Source organism: Pristiophorus japonicus, chromosome 24 (genome assembly GCF_044704955.1).
Source record: "Pristiophorus japonicus isolate sPriJap1 chromosome 24, sPriJap1.hap1, whole genome shotgun sequence".
NCBI classification, from domain to species: Eukaryota; Metazoa; Chordata; class Chondrichthyes; family Pristiophoridae; genus Pristiophorus; species Pristiophorus japonicus.
In genome coordinates, this window is record NC_092000.1 from 29,575,477 (window position 1) to 29,595,848 (window position 20,372).

The 20,372-nt window shown below is 47.4% G+C and overlaps 1 protein-coding gene across 1 annotated transcript in view; it reads left to right on the top strand.

Moving 5' to 3' along the window:
* The window catches only part of LOC139237995 (coiled-coil-helix-coiled-coil-helix domain-containing protein 5), a 37,585-nt gene extending 17,816 nt beyond the window's left edge, over positions 1–19,769 (top strand). The window contains exons 3-4 of the mRNA XM_070867380.1: positions 1,523–1,674; positions 16,228–19,769. Of these exons, the coding sequence (XP_070723481.1) occupies positions 1,523–1,674; positions 16,228–16,253 (178 nt within the window). The 3' untranslated portion in view covers positions 16,254–19,769. The remainder of the gene's footprint in view (positions 1–1,522; positions 1,675–16,227) is intronic.
* The last annotated feature ends 603 nt before the right edge of the window (positions 19,770–20,372 follow it).

A 20,372-nucleotide genomic window follows, 5' to 3' on the forward strand; every position in this document is an offset into this window, starting at 1 on the left:
CCAGCTTCTGCCGAGCAGCGTTGGGCCATTGCCTGGAACAATCCACAGCGGTATCTCGTGAACCGCACCGTTATATGAAACATTAATTTGTGCACTGCCAATTACCTTTATCAGCTCTTTGGTGTACGTACGCAGCTTGGCGTTAACAGGGCTCAGCCTGGGCCTCACAGTTTTAGTATCCCACAGCTTATAAAATGCCCTCTCATTCATGATCGATTGACTCGCCCCCGTGTCCAGTTCCATTGATACCGGTATCCCGTTAAACTTCACATTAATCAAAATTGGTTTACTCTTGGTTGATGAAGGGAGTACAGTCATACACTTCCTCCTCCGGCATCTCGGATTGCTAGTCTGACTCTCATCCTCCACGTGGTGTGTCGCAGCTCGCTTGCTCATCTGCGGATACTTGCGCTGGAGATGCCCCACTCTCAGACAGCCTTTGCAACTATATTGTTTAAATCAGCACTGCTTTCCCTCACAACGCCAACACGGAGAACTCGGATACATTCCCGCTGGTGGACTTTGGGCAGCCACAGGCTTCGCGAATGCAGCCGGATAGGCCCTGCCATGTGCCGCTCTGCTGAATGCCAAATTAATTGCATTTACAGTACTTGCCGAGGTTCAGTTCTTCACCGCTATTTGCTTCAGACTCCTGTCCATCATCATACATGATTGAGCGATCTGGATGGCCTTTTTTAAATCCAACTCCTCCACCGCCAGAAGTTTGCGCAGGATCACCTCGTGGTTGATACCGATAATAAAGAAGTTCCGCAGCATGTCTGCCGACACCGTCCCGAACTTACACGATCCCACTAGATGTCTCAGGTCGGCAACGAATTCCGCCGCACTCTGGCCCTCCAATCGAACGTGTGTATAAAACCTGTATCTCGAGATGATGATACCGTTGTCTGGCTTGAGATGCTCCCGTACCAATGTACACAACTCCTCGTACGTTTTTTTTGTTAGATCACTAGGCATGAGTAGATTCTTTATCAGACCATAGATCTTTGAACCGCACATAGTGTGGAACACGGCCAGGCGCCGATCTGCATCGTCAACCCCATTCATTTTGTTGACCACCAAATACCGGTTCAAACGGCTCACAAAGTCTGCCCAATCTTCTCCCTCCACGAATCACTCTAAAAATCCAATCGTGCTCATTTTGCAAACAAAGTTTCTTGTATTCTCGTCGCCAAATGCTATGTATGCAATAAAGGTTCAAACTGAGTACTGTTTAACTAAACAAGGTACAACCTTGGCTCTGCTTTATTTAGCCCCAAAGTGCCTGACTCTCAAAATGTCCGGCTTTTTATACCTGAGCAGTACCATGAGCGTGCTGCTCAGTGGCCTCCAGCAATGACGGCATCTGGTGGCTACAAACAGAATGTACATACATGACAATAACATTCTCGGGTTAATGCAAAGAACATACCGTTGGAATGTTTATATCCAGACAGACTCTCTCAAATCCGAAACCACCTGCTGCTATGAAATCTCGAAACTAATCTTTGTCTTCTTACAGCCCAGTCATTCAAAAGATCCGTGCGGAATGTGCGGAGTCCTTCCTGGCTTTTGAGCAGTGTTTGAAGCAGAATCAGTCTTCCGTCACGAATTGCACAGAACACGTCAACGAGTTCCTAACCTGCGCGGAGAAAGTCAAAGTGCCACGTTCAGGTAAAGCATTTCTGCAATTGAGAGATTTAGAATTCTGTCAAAGCTTAATAAATACAATAGTGCAATCTATTACTACACATTTAACATACAAAAATGTTCAAATAGTCACCCCATCATATCTATTCCATTCTATTGTCTCTAAATTAAAAGGTCGTGGATTCAAGTGCCACTCCAGAGACTTGAGCACATAACCTAGGCTGGCACTCCATCATCATAGCCAGTCCCTCAAAGCGAGGATGACTTGCTTCTGCGCCAAGGAGGGATGTGTTCATAGGTGTTTCAATGAAGGACCTAATATTCCAGGTCCTGAACTACATCTTGAAGGGTGGAAGATGACTGTGCGTGGATGTTTTAACGTGTGGTGGCCGTTGCACCCCAGCCACCACACGAGCTTGACAGAGATAGGTCTTGGTCCACTGGCAAAGGTTAACCACGACTAACTGGAGACCAGCTGTGCTGCATGGACCTAGTGTTCACACATATCGCAGTGTGGGCTGGCCCGTGCTACCCCTGGGCCCTCGCCTCTTCTGGGCCCCAAACTCACGCCTCTCCTGGGCCCCGGTCACTTCCCTCTACAAACTCTTGCAGCTCCTTTGTCCCTCCTGCTGTGCCTGCCCGCACTGCAATCAGCAACCTGGCTTCGCAGCCATCCTGCAACAGCACACGCTGCTCCCTGCAGTGGTATGCCGCCACACGCTGCTCCCTCTAATGGTCCCAGCCTGCTGATGGTCTTGCAGGCCGGGGCCGTGCCGATTTCCGGGCCGGGCCAGCGCACGCTGCTCCAGTGTAGTACTGAGGGAGCGCTGCACTGTCGGAGGTGCCTTCTTTGGGATAAGATGTTGGTCTGCATGACTCAACTATTCACCTGTGCTCTCAGGTGGACTTAAAAGATCCCACAGCACTAGATCAAGAAGAGATGGGGAGTTCTCCCGTTGTCCTGGCCAATATTTATCACTCACTAAAACAGATTATCTGGTCATTATCTCATTGCTGTTTTTGGGAGCTTGCTGTTTGCAAATTGGTTGCTCCATTTCCTAGGTTCCAACAGTGTCTACACTTCAAAATGTATTTCTTTGGCTGTGAAGCGTTTGAGGCATCCTGAGGTCGTGAAAGGCGCTATATAAATGAGCCTTTCTTTATTGCTGACCTGCTGCTAGAGGACTGCGTCTCACTGCCCTGTGGTGCAGGGGGCTGGTGCTGTTTCACATCCGTAAACCTGTAGCTATTGTGCCACAATCACCAATGAGGCCATTGGTGCATGTCAAATATGTAGATTGTCCCTGAAGATTGGTGCTGCGAAAAAAAGACAATCCCCAACACTTAAAATGTCCACGTTTAAAACAGGCAGTCATTTATATCGGCCAAAAAGTGATGATCAATTATCCATTTGCATTAACATCAATTTAAAAGTTGCCGCATTGAGTGTCTTAAGTTCTCCCTTTATTTCAGGCAGGAACAGCTGTGCTTACTAATCATCGTAGGCAGTCCCTTGGAATCGAGTAAGACTTGCTTCCACTCTTAAAATGAGTCCTTAGGTGGCTGTACAATCCAATACGAGAGCCACAGTCCCTGTCACAGGTGGGACAGACAGTCGTTGAGGGTACGGGAGGGTGGGACAGTTTGCCGCACTTGATTTCTGCATGCTCTCGGCGATGAAACTCGAGGTGCTCAGCGCCCTTCTGGATGCTCTTCCTCCACTTAAGGCAGTCTTTGGCCAGGGACTCCCAGGTGTCGGAGGGGATGTTGCACTTTATCAGGAAGGCTTTGAGGGTGTCCTTGTAACGCTTCCTCTGCCCACCTTTGGCTCGTTTGCCGTGCAGGAGTTCCGAGTAGAGCGCTTGCTTTGGGAGTCTTGTGTCTGGCATGCGGACAATGTGGCCCGCCCAGCGGAGCTGATCGAGTGTGGTCAGTGCTTCAACGCTGGGGATGTTGGCCTAATCAAGGACGCTAATGTTGGTGCGTCTGTCTTCCCAGGGGATTTGTAGGATCTTGCGGAGACATCGTTGGTGATATTTCTCCAGCAACTAAGGTGCACTGAATGTAAACATAACATTACCATCCCCATATTGTAGCAGTAATACTAATTAAGAAGTTGTATCAGCAAAGAAATCACTCGGCTATTCACTTTTGCAACAAAAAAAAGAGACAGGTTTTAGATGCTTAAATCTGCCAGTTTTCTATAGGTCCAAATGTCCCCTGTTACCCGGTTATATCCCGGGATACAGCACAGGCTGGGCGAGATTTCCCAAGGACCCGGGCCACCGGCTGGTGTTTATACAGAACGAGCCCCAAAATATGAGGAACTGGAACAGAGGGTCATTGTCAGTGACAGTAAAATCTATTTATTCACTTCCTGTTGTTTGTGTTTCCTGTAATATCCGAAAGAGAGAGAGGGAGAAATTGTATCTGATCAGGGCTTTCTTTCAGTTTGTTTCTCAGTCTCTGTCTGTTTTCTCGATTGTACGCCATGCTAACTAGCCTGGCAATGTAGGAACATTCGATTAACCCACTATCGGGTTCTGATATAGCTGTAATAGGAAAATCCTGTTCACACAAACAGTGGGGACTGTAAATAAAAACAGCTCCAAAAATCGTGTGGCAACCTTTTCCATTCTCTCTACTTCTCCCTTTATACTTCTTGAAGGTGTTGACTCCTCAATGAGATTTCCTTGCGTGCTGGGTGCCCTTCAGTACATTATTCAAATTGCCAGTATTCACCTGTGAGCCCAGACAAAGTATTTGACTGCAGGAGGCATCACAGCTGACCATTAGCCAGTGTTCACATGTATCCACTTAAATCAGGGGTTACTGGATGTCAACCAGGAGGGGAACCCCAACAATCACCCATCCACTGCCCAGACACCGAGCCTAATTCTAGTGTAGTTACTGCCATCCCATCTGGGGTCAGCTAACTTAGCTGGGACCAAATCAGGCCCTTCTTGGTCTGCATGACTCAATTACTCACCAGATAAACTCTCTGAGCCACCAGGGAGTGCCTCTGTGTATCTGTTACGCTTTCACAAATTGTGGCCTAGTCTGAGTGGGCAACACATTTGCCTCTGAGTCAAAAACATAGAAACATAGAAAATAGGTGCAGGAGTAGGCCATTCGGCCCTTCGAGCCTGCACCGCCATTCAATAAGATCATGGCTGATCATTCCTTCAGTACACCTTTCCTGCTTTCTCTCCATATCCCTTGATCCCCTTAACCGCAAGGGCCATATCTAACTCCCTCTTGAATATATCCAGTGAACTGGCATCAACAACTCTCTGCGGCAGGGAATTCCACAGGTCAACAACTCTCTTGAGTGAAGAAGTTTCTCCTCATCTCAGTCCTAAATGGCCTACCCCTTATCCTAAGAATATGTTCCCTGGTTCTGGACTTCCCCAACATCGAGAACATTCTTCTCGCATCTAACCTGTCCAGTCCCGTCAGAATCTTATATGTTTCTATGAGATCCCCTCTCATCCTTCTAAACGCCAGTGAATAAAGGTCCAGTTGATCCAGTCTCTCCTCATATGACAGCCCAGCCATCCCTGGAATCAGTCTGGTGAACCTTCGCTGCACTCCCTCAATAGCAAGAATGTCCTTCCTCAGACTAGGGGACCAAAACTGAACACAATATTCCAGGTGAGGCCTCACTAAGACCCTGTACAACTGCAGCAAGACCTCCCTGCTCCTATATTCAAATCCCCTAGCTATGAAGGCCAGCATATCATTTGCCTTCTTTACCGCCTGAAGATTGTAGGTTCAAGTCCCACTCCAGGAACTTAAGCACATAAATCCAGGCTGACATTTCAGTGTAGTGCTGAGCGAGTGCTGCACTGTCGGAGGTGCCATCTTTCGGATGAGATGTTAAACTGAGGCCCATCTGCTCTCTCAGATGTAAAAGGTCCCATGGCACTATTTTGAAGAAGAGCAGGGGAGTTATCCCCGGTGTTCTGGCCAATATTTATTCTTCAATCAACATAACAAAAAACGATTATCTGGTCATTATCACATTGCTGTTTGTGGGAGCTTGCTGTGCGCAAGTTGGTTGCTGCATTTCTCACATTATAGCAGTGACTGCACGCCAAAAGTACTTAATTGGCAGTAAACGTTTGAGACGTTCAGTGGTCGTGAAAGGTGCTATATAAACACAAGTCTTTCGTTTCTTAAGATCACTGGAATGAAATCACTGTTAGCTTCCATTATCCTAAATTTAATTAGCACAAACAACAACAACAACTTATATTTATATAGCACCTTTAACGTAGTGAAACATCCCAAGGCACTTCACAAGAGTATTATGAGATTAAAAATTTGACACCGAGCCGCATAAGGAGAAATTAGGGCAGGTGACCAAAAGCTTGATCAGAGGTAGGTTTTAAGGAGGAAAGAGAGGTAGAGAGGTGGAGAGGTTTAGGCAGGGAGTTCCAGAGCTTGGGGCCCAGGTAGCTGACGGCATGGCCACCAATGGTTGAGCGATTATAATCAGGGATGCTCAAAAGGGTAGAATTAGAGGAGCGCAGACATCATGGGGGGAGGGGGTGTGGTTGGAGGTGGGGAAGGGTGAAGTCACGGAGAGATTTGAAAATAAGGGTGACAATTTTCACAGGGGGGACAATCGACCTTCTCAATGCACAGATGCACCATGATAACTGGCAAGCATCCTCCCTCTGCGGAGCTCCTCCTCCTCACCACTGATGGGACCAAGAGCAGGAAACATGGCCTGCATGTGAACGGTTGTTTTTCAGGCTGAAGGTAAATGTGCAGTGGTGTTCCCCAGGGGTCAGTGTTGGGAACCACTGCTCTTTTTGATATATAAATGTCATGGACTTGGGTATTATACAGGGCATAATTTCAAAGTTTGCAGCTGGCACAACTCAGAAATGTGGTGAAGAGGAAAGCAACAGACTTCAGGAGGAAATTGACAGACTGATCCAAGATGGCGGACAGGGTGGCAACTCCCTAGGGAACTCTCCCTGAACAAATTTCCCCCTGGCTATCTGCTGCCATCCTTCACTCTTCTCTTCTCCGCCCCCCACTGTTTAAGCTCCCCCTGGCCCTAATAATGGGTGCATCTCCTACCCGAAAAGTGTATCCCTTACCCTTAAAACCCATGCTGCAAGGCCAGCTACCTGGGCCCACTGCCCATCCCCAACCACACCTGCCCATCTTCATCTATGAGTGCCGGGCTTACTTTCCAGATCGACTTTCCTGCTGCCAAGACTTTCCACCTGGACCTTCCTGCTACGAGGCCTTTCACTCCCCTCTGGATTGGTCAACTCAGCTGCTTCATGCGATCCCCGCGGCGTCCGGTGAGCTTCCAATTAGCTCTGACCACAGGTTTGGGCCCTACCTTCTCTCTTTGCCCTCATGTCCTGGCCTTCCTCCCTCCGGCGATGTCCTGGCCTTCCTCCGGCCGCTGGTTTCACTCAACCGCAGAGCCTCTGGCGATCACGTGCGCGCAATGGCGGCGGCCACTCTGACCTCTCCTCCTTCCACGAAGTGGACCTCTGGCCATACTAATACCTGCCCTCGGCCAGGAGCTAATACCTGAAAGAGGGAAGCAGTACCTCAAATTTCTCACCCCCAGTCTCCATGCGTCGGATCTCTCACCATCTCACCGAAAGGCGTTGCTCAGCGCCGAGCTTACGGCTCGCATCCCACCGTAGGCAACTAGGCCCATACAGCAAAGCCTGGTCTCCAGTCATCTTGCCACTGGACCAAGAACTTGCTCTGCTCAGCCCGTGTGGTAGCCGGTGTGCAACAGTCACCCCACATTAAAAGAACTCGCGCACAGGCATCTTCCACCCTTCACATTGAAGTTCGGGACTGGAGCGTCAAGACCCTCATGGACAACACCAACAGTGACAGAACGTCGCACCGCCATAGTTGCCCGGGAACTCAGACGCTTCAATGTCGACATTGCTACCCTAAGTGAGACCCGGCGGGCAGGGAAAGGCCAGCTCAAAGAAGGAGGTGGTTACACCTTCTTCTGGAAAGGCAAGCCAGTAGAAGAACGCTGCCTCCATGGAGTTGGCTTCGCTATCAAGGATGAGCTGGTTGGCCGTGTCAGAGACGCCCCCTGCGGGATAAGCGAAGGTCTCATGACTCTCCGACTCACCCTAGCCCGGAATCAGTGCGCCACAGTTATCAGTGTGTACGCCCTAACACTCGACGCAACAGATGAGACCAAAGAGGAATTCTACTCCAACCTCAAACAATCCCTGTCCCGAGTCCCTACGGATGATAAACTGATCCTCCTCGGCAACTTCAACGCCTGAGTCGGTAAGGACACAGACCTCTGGGGAGGCGTGATTGGCAGAGAGAGGGTAGGGAAAACCAACTCCAGCAGTACCCTGCTCCTGACAAAATGCCTAGAACATGATCTTGTCATCACGGGCACCATGTTCCGTCGGAGGCACAAGTACAAGGCATCGTGGCAACACCCTCGCTCCAAGCACTGGCACCTGCTCGCTACGTCATCATCCGAGCGAAGGACTGCAAGAACGTGCGCATCACCCACGCCATGACAGGAGCCAACGACTGCTGGACAGACCACCGCCTAATCCGCCCCGTCATTAACATCAATATAGCACTAAAGCAGCGACGGCAACAGAAACAATGCCACAGAAAAGTCAACGCTGGAGCAATCAAAGACCCAGTTAAGAAAGCCCTATTCAGCCAGCGCCTCACTGCCAACCTGGCGACCCTCGATGACCCCGTGACGCAGAGTGCCCACTGCGCATGGTCTGCCCTCAAGACCACCGTAACCAGCACCTGCGAAGAGTCGCTCGGTCACTCAACCAGAAATGCAGGGAAGAGCACCAACCCTTGTACATGGCCTTCTTTGACCTCACAAAGGCCTTTGACACTGTCAACTGTGACGGACTATGGAGCATCGTCCTCAGTTTTTGCTGCCCCCAAAAGTTTGTCACTATCCTCCGCCTGCTCCATAACTTCATGCAAGCCGTGATCCTGACCAACGAATCCACCACGGACCCAATTCACGTCCGGGCCGGGGTCAAGCAGGGCTGAATCATTGCACCAATGCTCTTCTTGATCTTCCTTGCTGCAATGCTCCATCTCACTCTCAGCAAGCTCCCCGCTGGAGTGGAACTAAACTATAGAACCAATGGGAACATGTTCAACCTTCGCGCCTCCAGGCTAGATCTAAGGTCGTCCCATCCTCTGTCATCGAACTACAGTACGCGGACGACGCTTGCGTCTGTGCACATTCAGAGGCCGAACTCCAAGCCATCGTCAACACCTTCACTGAGGCGTACGAAAGCATGGGCTTTACACTAAACATCTGTAAGACAAAGGTCCTCCACCAACCTGACCCCGCCACACAGAACCCTCCCCCCCCCCCACCCCCCCTTCCCTCCCGCCATCATCAAAATCCACGGCGCAGTCTTGGACAAGGTGGACCATTTTCCATACTTCGGGAGCCTATTATCAGCAAGGACAGACATCGATGACGAGGTCCACCAGCAGAGCATTCGATCGCCTGAGGAAGAGAGTGTTTGAAGACCAAAACCTCAAATCTGGCACCAAGCTTATGGTCTACAGGGCAATAGTGACACTCGCCCTCCTATTTGGCTCAGAGACGTGGACTAGATACAGTAGATACCTCAAAGCATGGAGAAGTACCACCAGCGCTGCCTCCGCAAGGTGCTGCAAATCCACTGGAAGATAGATGCACCAATGTCAGTTCCTATGGACTGGAGGGTAGCTAATGTAACGCCACTTTTTAAAAAAGGAGGGAGAGAGAAAACGAGGAATTATAGACCGGTTAGTCTGACATCAATAGTGGGGAAAATGTTGGAATCAATTATTAAAGCTGAAATAGCAGCGCATTTGGAAAGCAGTGACAGGATCTGTCCAAGTCAGCATGGATTTATGAAAGGGAAATCATGCTTGACAATTCTTCTAGAATATTTTGAGGATGTAACTAGTAGAGTGGACAAGGGAGAACCAGTGGATGTGGTGTATTTGGACTTTCAAAAGGCTTTTGACAAGGTCCCACACAAGAGATTAGTGTGCAAAATTAAAGCACATGGTATTAGCGGTAATGTATTGATGTGGACAGAGAACTGGTTGGCAGATAGGAAGCAGAGAGTAGGGATAAACGGGTCCTTCTCAGAATGGCAGGCAGTGACTAGTGGGGTGCCGCAGAGCTCAGTGCTGGGACCCCAGCTATTAACAATATATATCAATGATTTAGATAATATCTCCAAGTTTGCAGACGGCACTGAGCTGGGTGGCAGTGTGAGCTGTGAGGAGGATGCTAAGAAGCTGCAGGGTGACTTGGACAGGTTAGGTGAGTGGGCAAATGCATGGCAGATGCAGTATAATGTGGATAAATGTGAGGTTATCCATTTTGGTGGCAAAAACATGAAGGCAGACTATTATCTGAATGGCGGCAGATTAGGAAAAGGGGAGGTGCAACGAGACCTGGGTGTCATGGTACATCAGTCATTGAAAGTTGGCATGCAGGTACAGCAGGCGATGAAGAAGGCAAATGGCATGTTGGCCTTCATAGCTAGGGGATTTGAGTATAGGAGCAGAGAGGTCTTAATGCAGTTGTAAAGGGCCTTGGTGAGGTCTCACCTGGAATATTGTGTTCAGTTTTGGTCTCCTAATCTGAGGAAGGACGTTCTTGCTATTGATGGAGTGCAGCGAAGGTTCACCAAACTGATTCCCGGGATGGCGGGACTGACGTATGAGGAGAGACTGGATCAACTGGGCCTCTATTCACTGGAGTTTAGAAGAATGAGAGGTGATCTCATAGAAACATAAAATTCTGACGGGACTGGACAGGTTAGATGCAGGAAGAATGTTCCCGGTGTTGGGGAAGTCCAGGGGTCACAGTCTAAGGATAAGGGGGTACGCCATTTAGGACCGAGACGAGGAGAAACTTCTTCACTCAGAGAGTTGCTAACCTGTGGAATTCTCTACCGCAGAGAGTTGTTGATGCCAGTTCGTTAGATATACTCAAGAGGGAGTTAGATATGGTTCTGATGGCTAAAGGGGTCAAGGGGTATGGAGAGAAAGCGGGAAAGGGGTACTGAGGTGAATGATCAGCCATGACCTTATACAATGGTAGTGCAGGCTCGAAGGGCCAAATGGCCTACTCCTGTACCTATTTTCTATGTTTCTCGCTCAGGCCAACATCCCCAGCATCGAAGCACTGACCACATTCGAGCAGATCCATTGGGCGGGCCACATCGTCCGCATGCCTGTCACAAGACGCCCTCAGCAAGTGCTCTACTCTGAACTCCTACATGGCAATCGAGCCCCAGGTGGGCACAGGAAATGTTTCAAGGACACCCTCAAAGCCTTTTTCATAAAGTGCAACATCCCCACCGGCACCTGGCCCAAAGACCGCCCAAAGTGGAGGAAGAGCATCGGGGAGGGTGCTGAGCACCTCAAGTCTCGACACCAAGAGCATGCAGAAAACAAACGCAGGCAGCGGAAGGAGCGTACGGCAAATCAGACTCCCCACCCACCCTTCCCTTCAACCACTGTCTGTCCCACCTGTGACAGAGTGTAATTCCCGTATTGGACTGTTCAGTCACCTGAGAATTCTAGAGTGCAAACAAGTCTTCCTCGATTTCGAGGGGCTGCCTATGATGATGATAGACAGACTGGTGAAATGTTAGACTCGTGGCAGATGAAATTTAACGCTGACAACTATGAGGCGATACATTTTGGTAGGAAGAATGAGTAGAGGCAATATAAACTAAATGGTACAATTATAAAGGAGATGCAGGAACAGTGAGACCTGGGGGTATATGTAAACAAATCTTTGAAGGTGGCACGATGAGTTGGTAAGGCTGTTAAAAAGGCATATGGTGTCCTTGGTTTTATAAATATGCACAGAGTACAAAAAAAAGGAAGTTATGTTAACCATTTATAAACCCTGGTTAGGCCCCAGCTGTGGAGTATTGTCGACAATTCTGGCCACCACACTTTAGGAAGGGTGCAGAGGCCTTCGGTCGGTGCAGAGGAGATTTACTAGAATGGACCATGGATGAGCGACTTCAGTTAGGTGGAGAGACTGGAGAAGCTGGGGTTGTTCTCCTTATAATCAGCGATGGTTAAGGAGTGATTTGATAGAGGTATTCAAAATCATGAAGGGTTTTGATAGAATAAATAAGGAGAAACTGTTTCCAATGACAGAAGGGTTAATAACCAGAGGACATAAATTGAAGGTAATTGGCAAAAGAACCAGGGGCGACATGAGAGAGAAAATTTACGCAGCGAGTTGTTATGATGTGGAATGAGCTGCCTGAAAGGGCGGTGGAAGCATATTCAATAATAACTTACAAAGGGAATTGGAGAAATACTTGAAGGGATAATTTGCAGGACTATGGGGAAAGAGCAGGGGAGTGGGACTAATTGGATAGCTCTTTCAAAGAGCCGGGACAGACACGAAGGGCTGAATGGCATCCTCCTGTGCTGTACCACTCTATGTTTTACATGTGGCTTTGTTCTAGTGCTTTAACTGAACTCTTGTATCAAGGTAAAAATCTGAGCTTCTGAATAATGGATAACTGATTTACACAGGATTATTTGCATGAGATTATTGTTGTGACACCAAACACAGTCGGACAGTTCAGTTTTGCAGCCATTAGTTCTTTGATGCAGTTGCACAGACTGGTTTACTCGCAGAGAGTGGCTTGATGTGGGTTTGTGCCAGTGATCATCCACACAATGAGTGGCCCATTCAAGTTGTGCCAATGTGAGGAGATGTAAAACAGAAGCCAGAGGCTATCTTGCAGACAGGGAGAGGCACACCTGGGAGCTGCTTGCCAAGTCAACCTCGCTGGCATGGGAGGCCTAGGAAAGAGAAGACACAAAATACCTCAAAGAATGGTAGGTTAACTCTACTTAAAGAAAAAAGTTTGTCTGTTGATTAAAATAGAATACTTGTAGAAAAAGATAACTTTCATTATATAGCACTTTAAGTCTCAGAAATATATCATACTCCTTCGCATGCAATGGCCTTTGGAGTGCAGTCACAGTTGTTAAGCAGTTGAATTTGACAGGCATTTTGCACCAAGAAAGATCCTAAAAACAGCAATGCGATGAATGACCAGTTAATCTCATTTTGGTGAGGTTGGTTGAGGGCTGATTGAGGCCTGGGCAGTTCAGTGGACTTAGACACTGGCCTTTCATCTCAGGGACCTGGGTTCAAATGCATTCAGGACTGGTTCGATGAAAGACTCCTCTATCTGTTGGCTGGAAGGGTTGTACATGAATTGAGTTTGGACAGTCTCACTCCAGATCCTAGACTCGTAGCACAAAACCACCCCTAATTTTGTACTTAACTGTCTGTCTCACTTAAAGATGTGCCCCACCGGGACCTGGGTTTGACGGTGATACTGGGTGCATTAAATGGAAAGTATTCCATTCTCCCATCACAAGCACCTCTCAACATCCGCACAAAGGAAGTCTTAAAATAGCTCATAAAATATGTTAAATTAAAATATACTTCCATGGGATTTCATGATGCCAACCTTGATAAAACTGACTTCATGTACACACCAGATATAGGGTAGGCACAGAAATAGGTCATTTGTCCCAATCAGTCCATGCCGGCGTTTATGCTCCACTCGAGCCTCCTCCTGGCTTTCCTCATCTAACTCTATCAGCATAACCCTCTATTCTCTTCCCCCTCATATGCTTATCCAGCCTCCCTTTAAATGCATCAATACTATTTACTTCAACCACTCCTTGTGGTAGAGAGTTCCACATTCTCACCACTCTCTGGGTAAATAAGTTTCTTCTGAATTCCCTATTGGATTTCTTGGTGACTATCTTATAGTTATGCTCTTCCCCACAAGTGAAAACATTCTCTCTGTATCCACTCTATTAAAACCTTTCATAATTTTAAAGAGCTCTATTAGGTCACCCCTCAGCCTTTTTTCAAGAGAAAAGAGACCCAGCCTGTTCATCCATTCCTGATATGTATACCCTCTGATTTCATCCTTGTAAATCTTCTCTGCACACTCTCCAGTGCCTCTATATCCTTTTTATAATATGGCGACCGGAACTGTATGCAGTATTCTTAAGTGTGGTCTAACCAAAGTTCGATACAGGTTTAGCATAACTTCCCTACTTTTCAATTCTGTAGGTCACTGGGGAGATAGAAACATAGAAAATAGGTGCAGCAGTAGGCCATTCGGCCCTTTGAGCCTGCACCACCATTCAATATGATCATGGCTGATCATGCACTTCAGTACTCCATTCCTGCTTTCTCTCGATACCCCTTGATTCCTTTAGCAGTAAGGGCCACATCTAACTCCCTTTTGAATATATCTAACGAACTGGCCTCAACAACTTTCTGTGGTAGAGAATTCCACATGCTCACAACTCTCTGAGTGAAAAAGTTTCTCCTCATCTCGGTCCTAAATGGCTTACCCCTTAACCTTAGACTGTGACCCCTGGTTCTGGACTTTCCCAACATCGGGAACATTCTTCCTGCATCTAACTTGTTCAATCCCGTCAGATCCCCTCTCATTCTTCTAAATTCCATTGAATATAAGCCTAGTCTATCCAGTCTTTCTTCATACATCAGTCCTGTCATCCCGGGCATCAGTCTGGTGAACCTTCGGTACACTCCCTCATTAGCAAGAATGTCCTTTCTCAGATTAGGAGACCAAAACTGTACACAATATTCAAGGTGTGGCCTCACCAAGGCTGTTGTAAGACCTCCCTGCTCCTATACTCAAATCCTCCCGCTATGCAAGCCAACATGCCATTTGCCTCCTTCACCGCCTGCTGTACCTGTCTGCCAACTTACAATGACTGATGTACCATGACACCCTGGTCTCGTTGCACCTCCCCTTTTACTAATCTGTCACCATTCAGATAATCTGCCTTCCTGTTTTCACCACCAAAGTGGATTACCTCACATTTATCTGCATTATATCGCATCTGCCATGTATTTGTCCACGCACCTAACCTGTCCAAGTCACCCTGCAGCCTCTTAGCATCCTCCTCACAGCTCACACTGCCACCCAGCTTAGTGTCATCTGCAAACTTGGAGATATTACATTCAATGTGATCGTCTAAATCATTAATGTATATTGTAAATAGCTGAGGTCCCAGCACTGAACCTTGCGGTACCCCACTAGTCACTGCCTGCCATTCTGAAAAGGACCTGTTTATTCCGACTCTCTGCTTCCTGTCTGCCAACCAGTTCTCTCCACGTTAATACATTACCCCCAATACCATATGCTTTAATTTTGCACACTAATCTCTTGTGTGGGACCTTGTCAAAAGATGGTAGGCAATTTCACGATTGGTGATACAATATTTATGATTTATGAATTCCATGTAATAAAACTGGATTTAACCTCGTCAACAAAGAAACTAATATAATGGGGTAGAAATTCCGATGTCCCGGGCCTGTACGAAGTTTCTACGGATCTGGGAGGCATCAGAAAAGCATGCGACCTGTCAAGCTGGAGTGAGGACATTTCTTGGGCAAGATTGCGGGATTTACGCATATCTTGCCCAGCAAATGTCATCAAAAATTTTGCACCTGAAAAAGCAGGCGCATAGCCTACTTTTAAAGACGCAAGTGTTTGAAAACATACAAAAACACGATAAAATTAAATTATAAACACATAGTTTATTGTTAAAAACCCTCCTCACTACGGTAAGTTTATTTTTAACCATAATTTTAAAAACTTTTTTAAAAATCGGGAAAATATTTTATTTTTATAAGACCATCATAACTTTAATTTCAATTAATTTTAAATACGTGTGGTCTGTTTTTTATTTTTTAAATTATTTTGTGTGTTTGGTTTTGTTCCCATTAATAGCACTTAGATACGGCGTCTCAGTGCTATTAATGGGAACCTGTGAAATACTGACCTGATTTGCTGAGCAGTCACACGTGACTGCATCTTCCGCGTGGGACGGGAGCGCGCTTCGCAGCGTCGAAGAGAAGGCCTCCCCACCGGAATCCAGGACGCCTCCTAAACCACCAGGTACTTTCGTAAAAAATCTCCAGTGAGGAGGCCATTGTGTTCTGATATAAGGTGTCAGCTGTGGCTCAATGAGTTGCACTCTCATCTCTGTCAGATGGTTGTGGATTCAAATCCTACTCCAGAGACTTGAGCATATAATCTAGTCTGACACTCCAGTGCTGTACTGAGTGCTACAATGTCAGAGGTGTCGTCTTTTGGACGTTAAGTTGAAGCCCGTCTGTCCCCTCGGGTGGACATAAAAGATCCCGTGGCACTATTCAAAGAAGAGCAGGGGAGTTCTCCCCGGTGTGCTGTCCAATATTTATTCCTCAACCAGCATCACTAAAACAAATGATCTGGTCATTGTCAAATTGCTGTTTATGGGAGCTTGCTGTGCGCATACTGGCTGGCACATTTTCCTCATTACAGCAGTGACTACACTTCAACAGTATTTGGCTGTAAAGCATTTTGGGACCTCCTGTGGTTGTGAAAGGCGCTAGATAAATGCATTAATTTATGTAAGTAAAGAGTTTGACAATCCTGTACTCGATAATTGCCTTATGGTGTCTATTTCTGCTCATAGGTGAGGGTGTGCAGCAAGGTATTTGAGGGCTCAACGGACATGGAACCATCGCCGCCCTCATCAAGAACCAGCCCGAGATGAGAGATGTGTGACCTAGCGGGGCCTAAAGATCAGCTGTCAACATTGTAAACTACTGGTTTGAAATGACTGCATTGGCGATGGTGAAGAGTTTAAGATCTAGTCTGTGCATAAAGGGAGGAGGAACGGTATTGCCATGGAAATCCTAAATGTTCTGAGGGAGATAGATATCTGTACACTTTCTTGTCTTGGACCTCTTTCTCCTGAAGAGATTGGAGTAGACATTTTAAGTAGAATTCCCTCTGGGGTTCTCCGTGGCTGGGAATAGATTGCTGGGGGCAGCACTCAGAACCTGTGATGTTACCAAGCTGTGATAGGAAATCTTTGGGCTATTCTAACTTGAAAGGCGATGACTGACGGGACATCGTGGAGCTCGATGAAAGTGAACATTGTCGAAAAGGGAAATGTGGAACACCACTTTGAGCTTAACCGTGATGGGAGAAAAAGGGTCAAACTGGCGGCAGATTTCGGACGAGAAGCTCTTCAGCAAAGAGAGATAGTAGGAACAACGATAATGGAGTTGTTGACTAATCACAGCAATTAATCTCTATCATTGAGTCTACAACAGAGCCAGACATGAGGCGAGGGAACTCCCCAGCGGTGGAGAGCTTTAGGAACCATAGGTCCATCACATTTACCTTCCAAGGCAAAACCTGGAATGGACCCTGGGCAGGAAAGTGGCGGCAAAAACCCTCGAACCATTTAAGAGGCAATTGGCAACTACATTGGGAGGGATGGAACTGTCGGGTCTTCTGGATGAGCAGCGATGGGTTGAATAGTCTTCCTCATCCATATCAATCTTGTGATTTACACTCTCCATGCAAAACCTCCAAAAGAAAGTCATTGAATGGCATCAGTTTCATTCACCATTCCTTTGATGATGCTTGCTGAACAGGAATTAGATAAAGGTGATAATCCTCCTCCCGGGAGGTTGTTAAAGGTGTTGTGATATCAATCCACCCTACCTCATCTCATTCTACCAGGATATCCTTCTATTTCTTTCTCCCTCATGTAATTATCTAGCTGCCCCTTAAATGCATCTATGCTATTCGCCTCAACTACTCCTTGTAGCTTCAGTTTTCTCTGGACTGTGTTTTATTTTTGAAGTCCAGAGGAATTCCCAGGAATTCTTTAAGCGACAAACATTGCTGCAGATTGGCAGGACACTGGTTCGATGGCCCGTGTGTTCCCGAACAGACTGCAAGGTGTGGGGGTGGGAGGGAGAGAATTAGAGGGGGATGGAAATCAGTTATGAATTCTTTGCCAAATCACTTTTGCTCATCTCCTGGCAGCTTCGCCTGTGATTTAGGAGCAGGACTCCTGGTCAACTCTTTAAGCTCTGGGGACCTGTAATGGGAGAGAACTGTTCTCCACAGTGTTGGAAGCCAGGCCCCGAAATGGCATAACAGCCGCGGGGCGGGAGTTCCTACGCCAGGAACGGAGGTCCCGCCCCGCGACCTATATTCGGGTTACTGCCCCCGAGAACAAGTGGAGTGCAAAATGTCACGCTCCACTTGTTCGACGGGGCGGAAAGACTGCGCAAAGGGTGCAGCGCAACGCGGTGGGACACGTCGCGCTGCTGCGTAGACAGGGTCCCTCCCCTTCATTAAAGGGGAGGGCGAAGCTGCCGACTTTGCGGGTGGGAAACGGGGCAGTCGCTGGACCACCAGGGAGCGGAGTGCTGTGGCAGCAGCCTGGCACACAAGCAGTTGCTGGGCTGCAAGATCGCGGCACGGACCCTGCGATCAAGAACAAAGAAAGCCGTGACCGGTAAGTCGGCCATTTTGTTTTACATTCCCCCACCTCCCCTTTAATTATAGGTGCGCGCCCCCTGAAGCTGCAGTGGGCATTGATTGGGATTGATTCGGTTTTTTGACAAAGATCTGGGTTAACTCGGTTTTGCTCAGCTGAGAGGACAGATGAGCTTCCAATCTCAGCTTCGAACACTCTACGGTTAGCCACTTGGCGAGGGTGAGCGAGCCTCTGAGACTGGCCCTCTTGATTACTCCAACGTCCTGGAGGGAAGGAATTGGTCTGCAAGGCACCTCCCACAGCAGTAACCCACCAGCTGGACAATCTGGGGCACCTTGTGACCGAACACTAGAAATCTAGTTCCTGCTTGATCCTTCGAGCCTTCAAATAAATGGTCAAAAATATGTTCTGACGAAGGATACACAGCCGTGATTGTGTAACTAGCCTTTTTCTCTTTACAAATGCAGACCGTTTTCAACAAAAATATTTAACTTCCAATTGGATAAGATTAAGGTAATTACTTGGCTCTACTTTTCTAGTCAAAAATGTGTTCTTTTTTCTATTTAAACCTGTTCTAAATACTGCTTTCAGAAATAGGAGCAAGAGTAGGTCAAACGCCCCCTCGAGCCAGCTCCATAGCTGATTTTCTACCTCAACTCCACTTTCCCATAAGAATGCAAGACATAACTTTGCAATTGGCCACAATGAGATATGCAAGGGATGTAATCTACCCTCTGATTGTGGGGAAGTAACATCTGCTCCTTCCCCTTCTGCTGACTCCGCCTAAAGGTCAGGAAGTCATTGTGGGGGTAAATCTGAGATCTGTTGCCACAGTAGCAGAATTGGTGATATGCTAAAGTCCTCCATGAATGTGTCTGGTGATCTCAGTCTAATTTCTAGTGGGCATGAAGCTAAATGTACGAAATGTCCTCCAATTGGTACTAAATTACTAACCTCGCTCCAAGAGGTCATCAAGTAGCTGGTGTGGGAAATGGAGGAGCTCCAAATGGATGCCATAAGGGCCACTCTTTGTCGAGATGAGACAAAGGCACTTTATCGGGACCCTGCAGATGGAGCTTTACTCTATATCTGACCACTGAAGTATCTGACCTGGGAGTGCTTGATGAGTGGACCTTGGTTGCCTGGACTGAAAAGGGTTCCATTCTCTGGCACTAACATCCTTCATTTTGTTGAGCATCAATTGCCAATTATTCTGGGGGGCAACTTGCTGAGTTGAAGAAACTAAACAAAATAATGGCTTGACGAACGGGCTACTTTGTTCCCCCTCCCCGACTCCAGTCCTTCATTATTTTTCTCCCGTGTCCGACCCTTTGTGACATTACGCACTTCTATTCCCAACCAACTAGCTCCTGGACAATCCCATCGATGTGTGTTACTCCTATTCAGGATGAATTCCCTTTTACGCAAAAATATATTCCCAGTGCTTTCAATGAAACCCGCTTTGAATTTGGCAGACGACTGATTGTTTTGGATTTCACTCCGAAAAGGACTGGTGTATTTTTCAGAAGCCTCTAACGGGCAATTGGCTTAAAAGCCCGAGTGGGAAATGTCGTTGGTTTTGAAACTAACCTCTTGTCGCTCGGACAGTTTTCGGAACCTGTACATTGTCACCGTTTATTGAAGTGATTTTAAACAATTTGCAGTTCCCTCAAAATGTACCTAATGTTCTGATTTTTCAATGTGATTTAAAAAAAATAAAGAGTTTGTATTTATTTATTTATTTAGGCCTTGAGCCCCTTCCATCCAGGGTAGCGTCAAAGAGGAGGGTGCGCATTGCTACGATTTGCGATGCTCTGTGTTGAGTTGGTTCAGACATAACGCGTGCTCCCAGAGAAGACCAATAAAGGTAGAACTTGTGACTTTGTATTGTTCCAGTTTCAAGGCATACGTACTCTCTGCTGCAGTATACATCATTTTGATTCACATCGTCCGCATGCCCGACACATGGGCTCCCTAAGCAAGCACTCTACTCTGAACTCCTACACGGCAAGCGAACCCCAGGTGGGCACAGGAAACGTTTCAAGGACACCCTCAAAGCCTCCTTGATAAAATGCGACATCCCCACTGACACCTGGGAGTCCCTGGCCAAAGACCGCCCTAAGTGGAGGAAGAGCATCTGGGAGGGTGCTGAGCACCTCGAGTCTCATCGCCGAAAGCATGCAGAAAACAAGCGAAGGCAGCGGAAGGAGTGTGCGGCAAACCGGACTCCCCACACACCCTTTCTTCAACCACTGTCTGTCCCACCTGTGACAGAGACTGTAATTCCCACATTGGACTGTATAGTCACCTGAGAA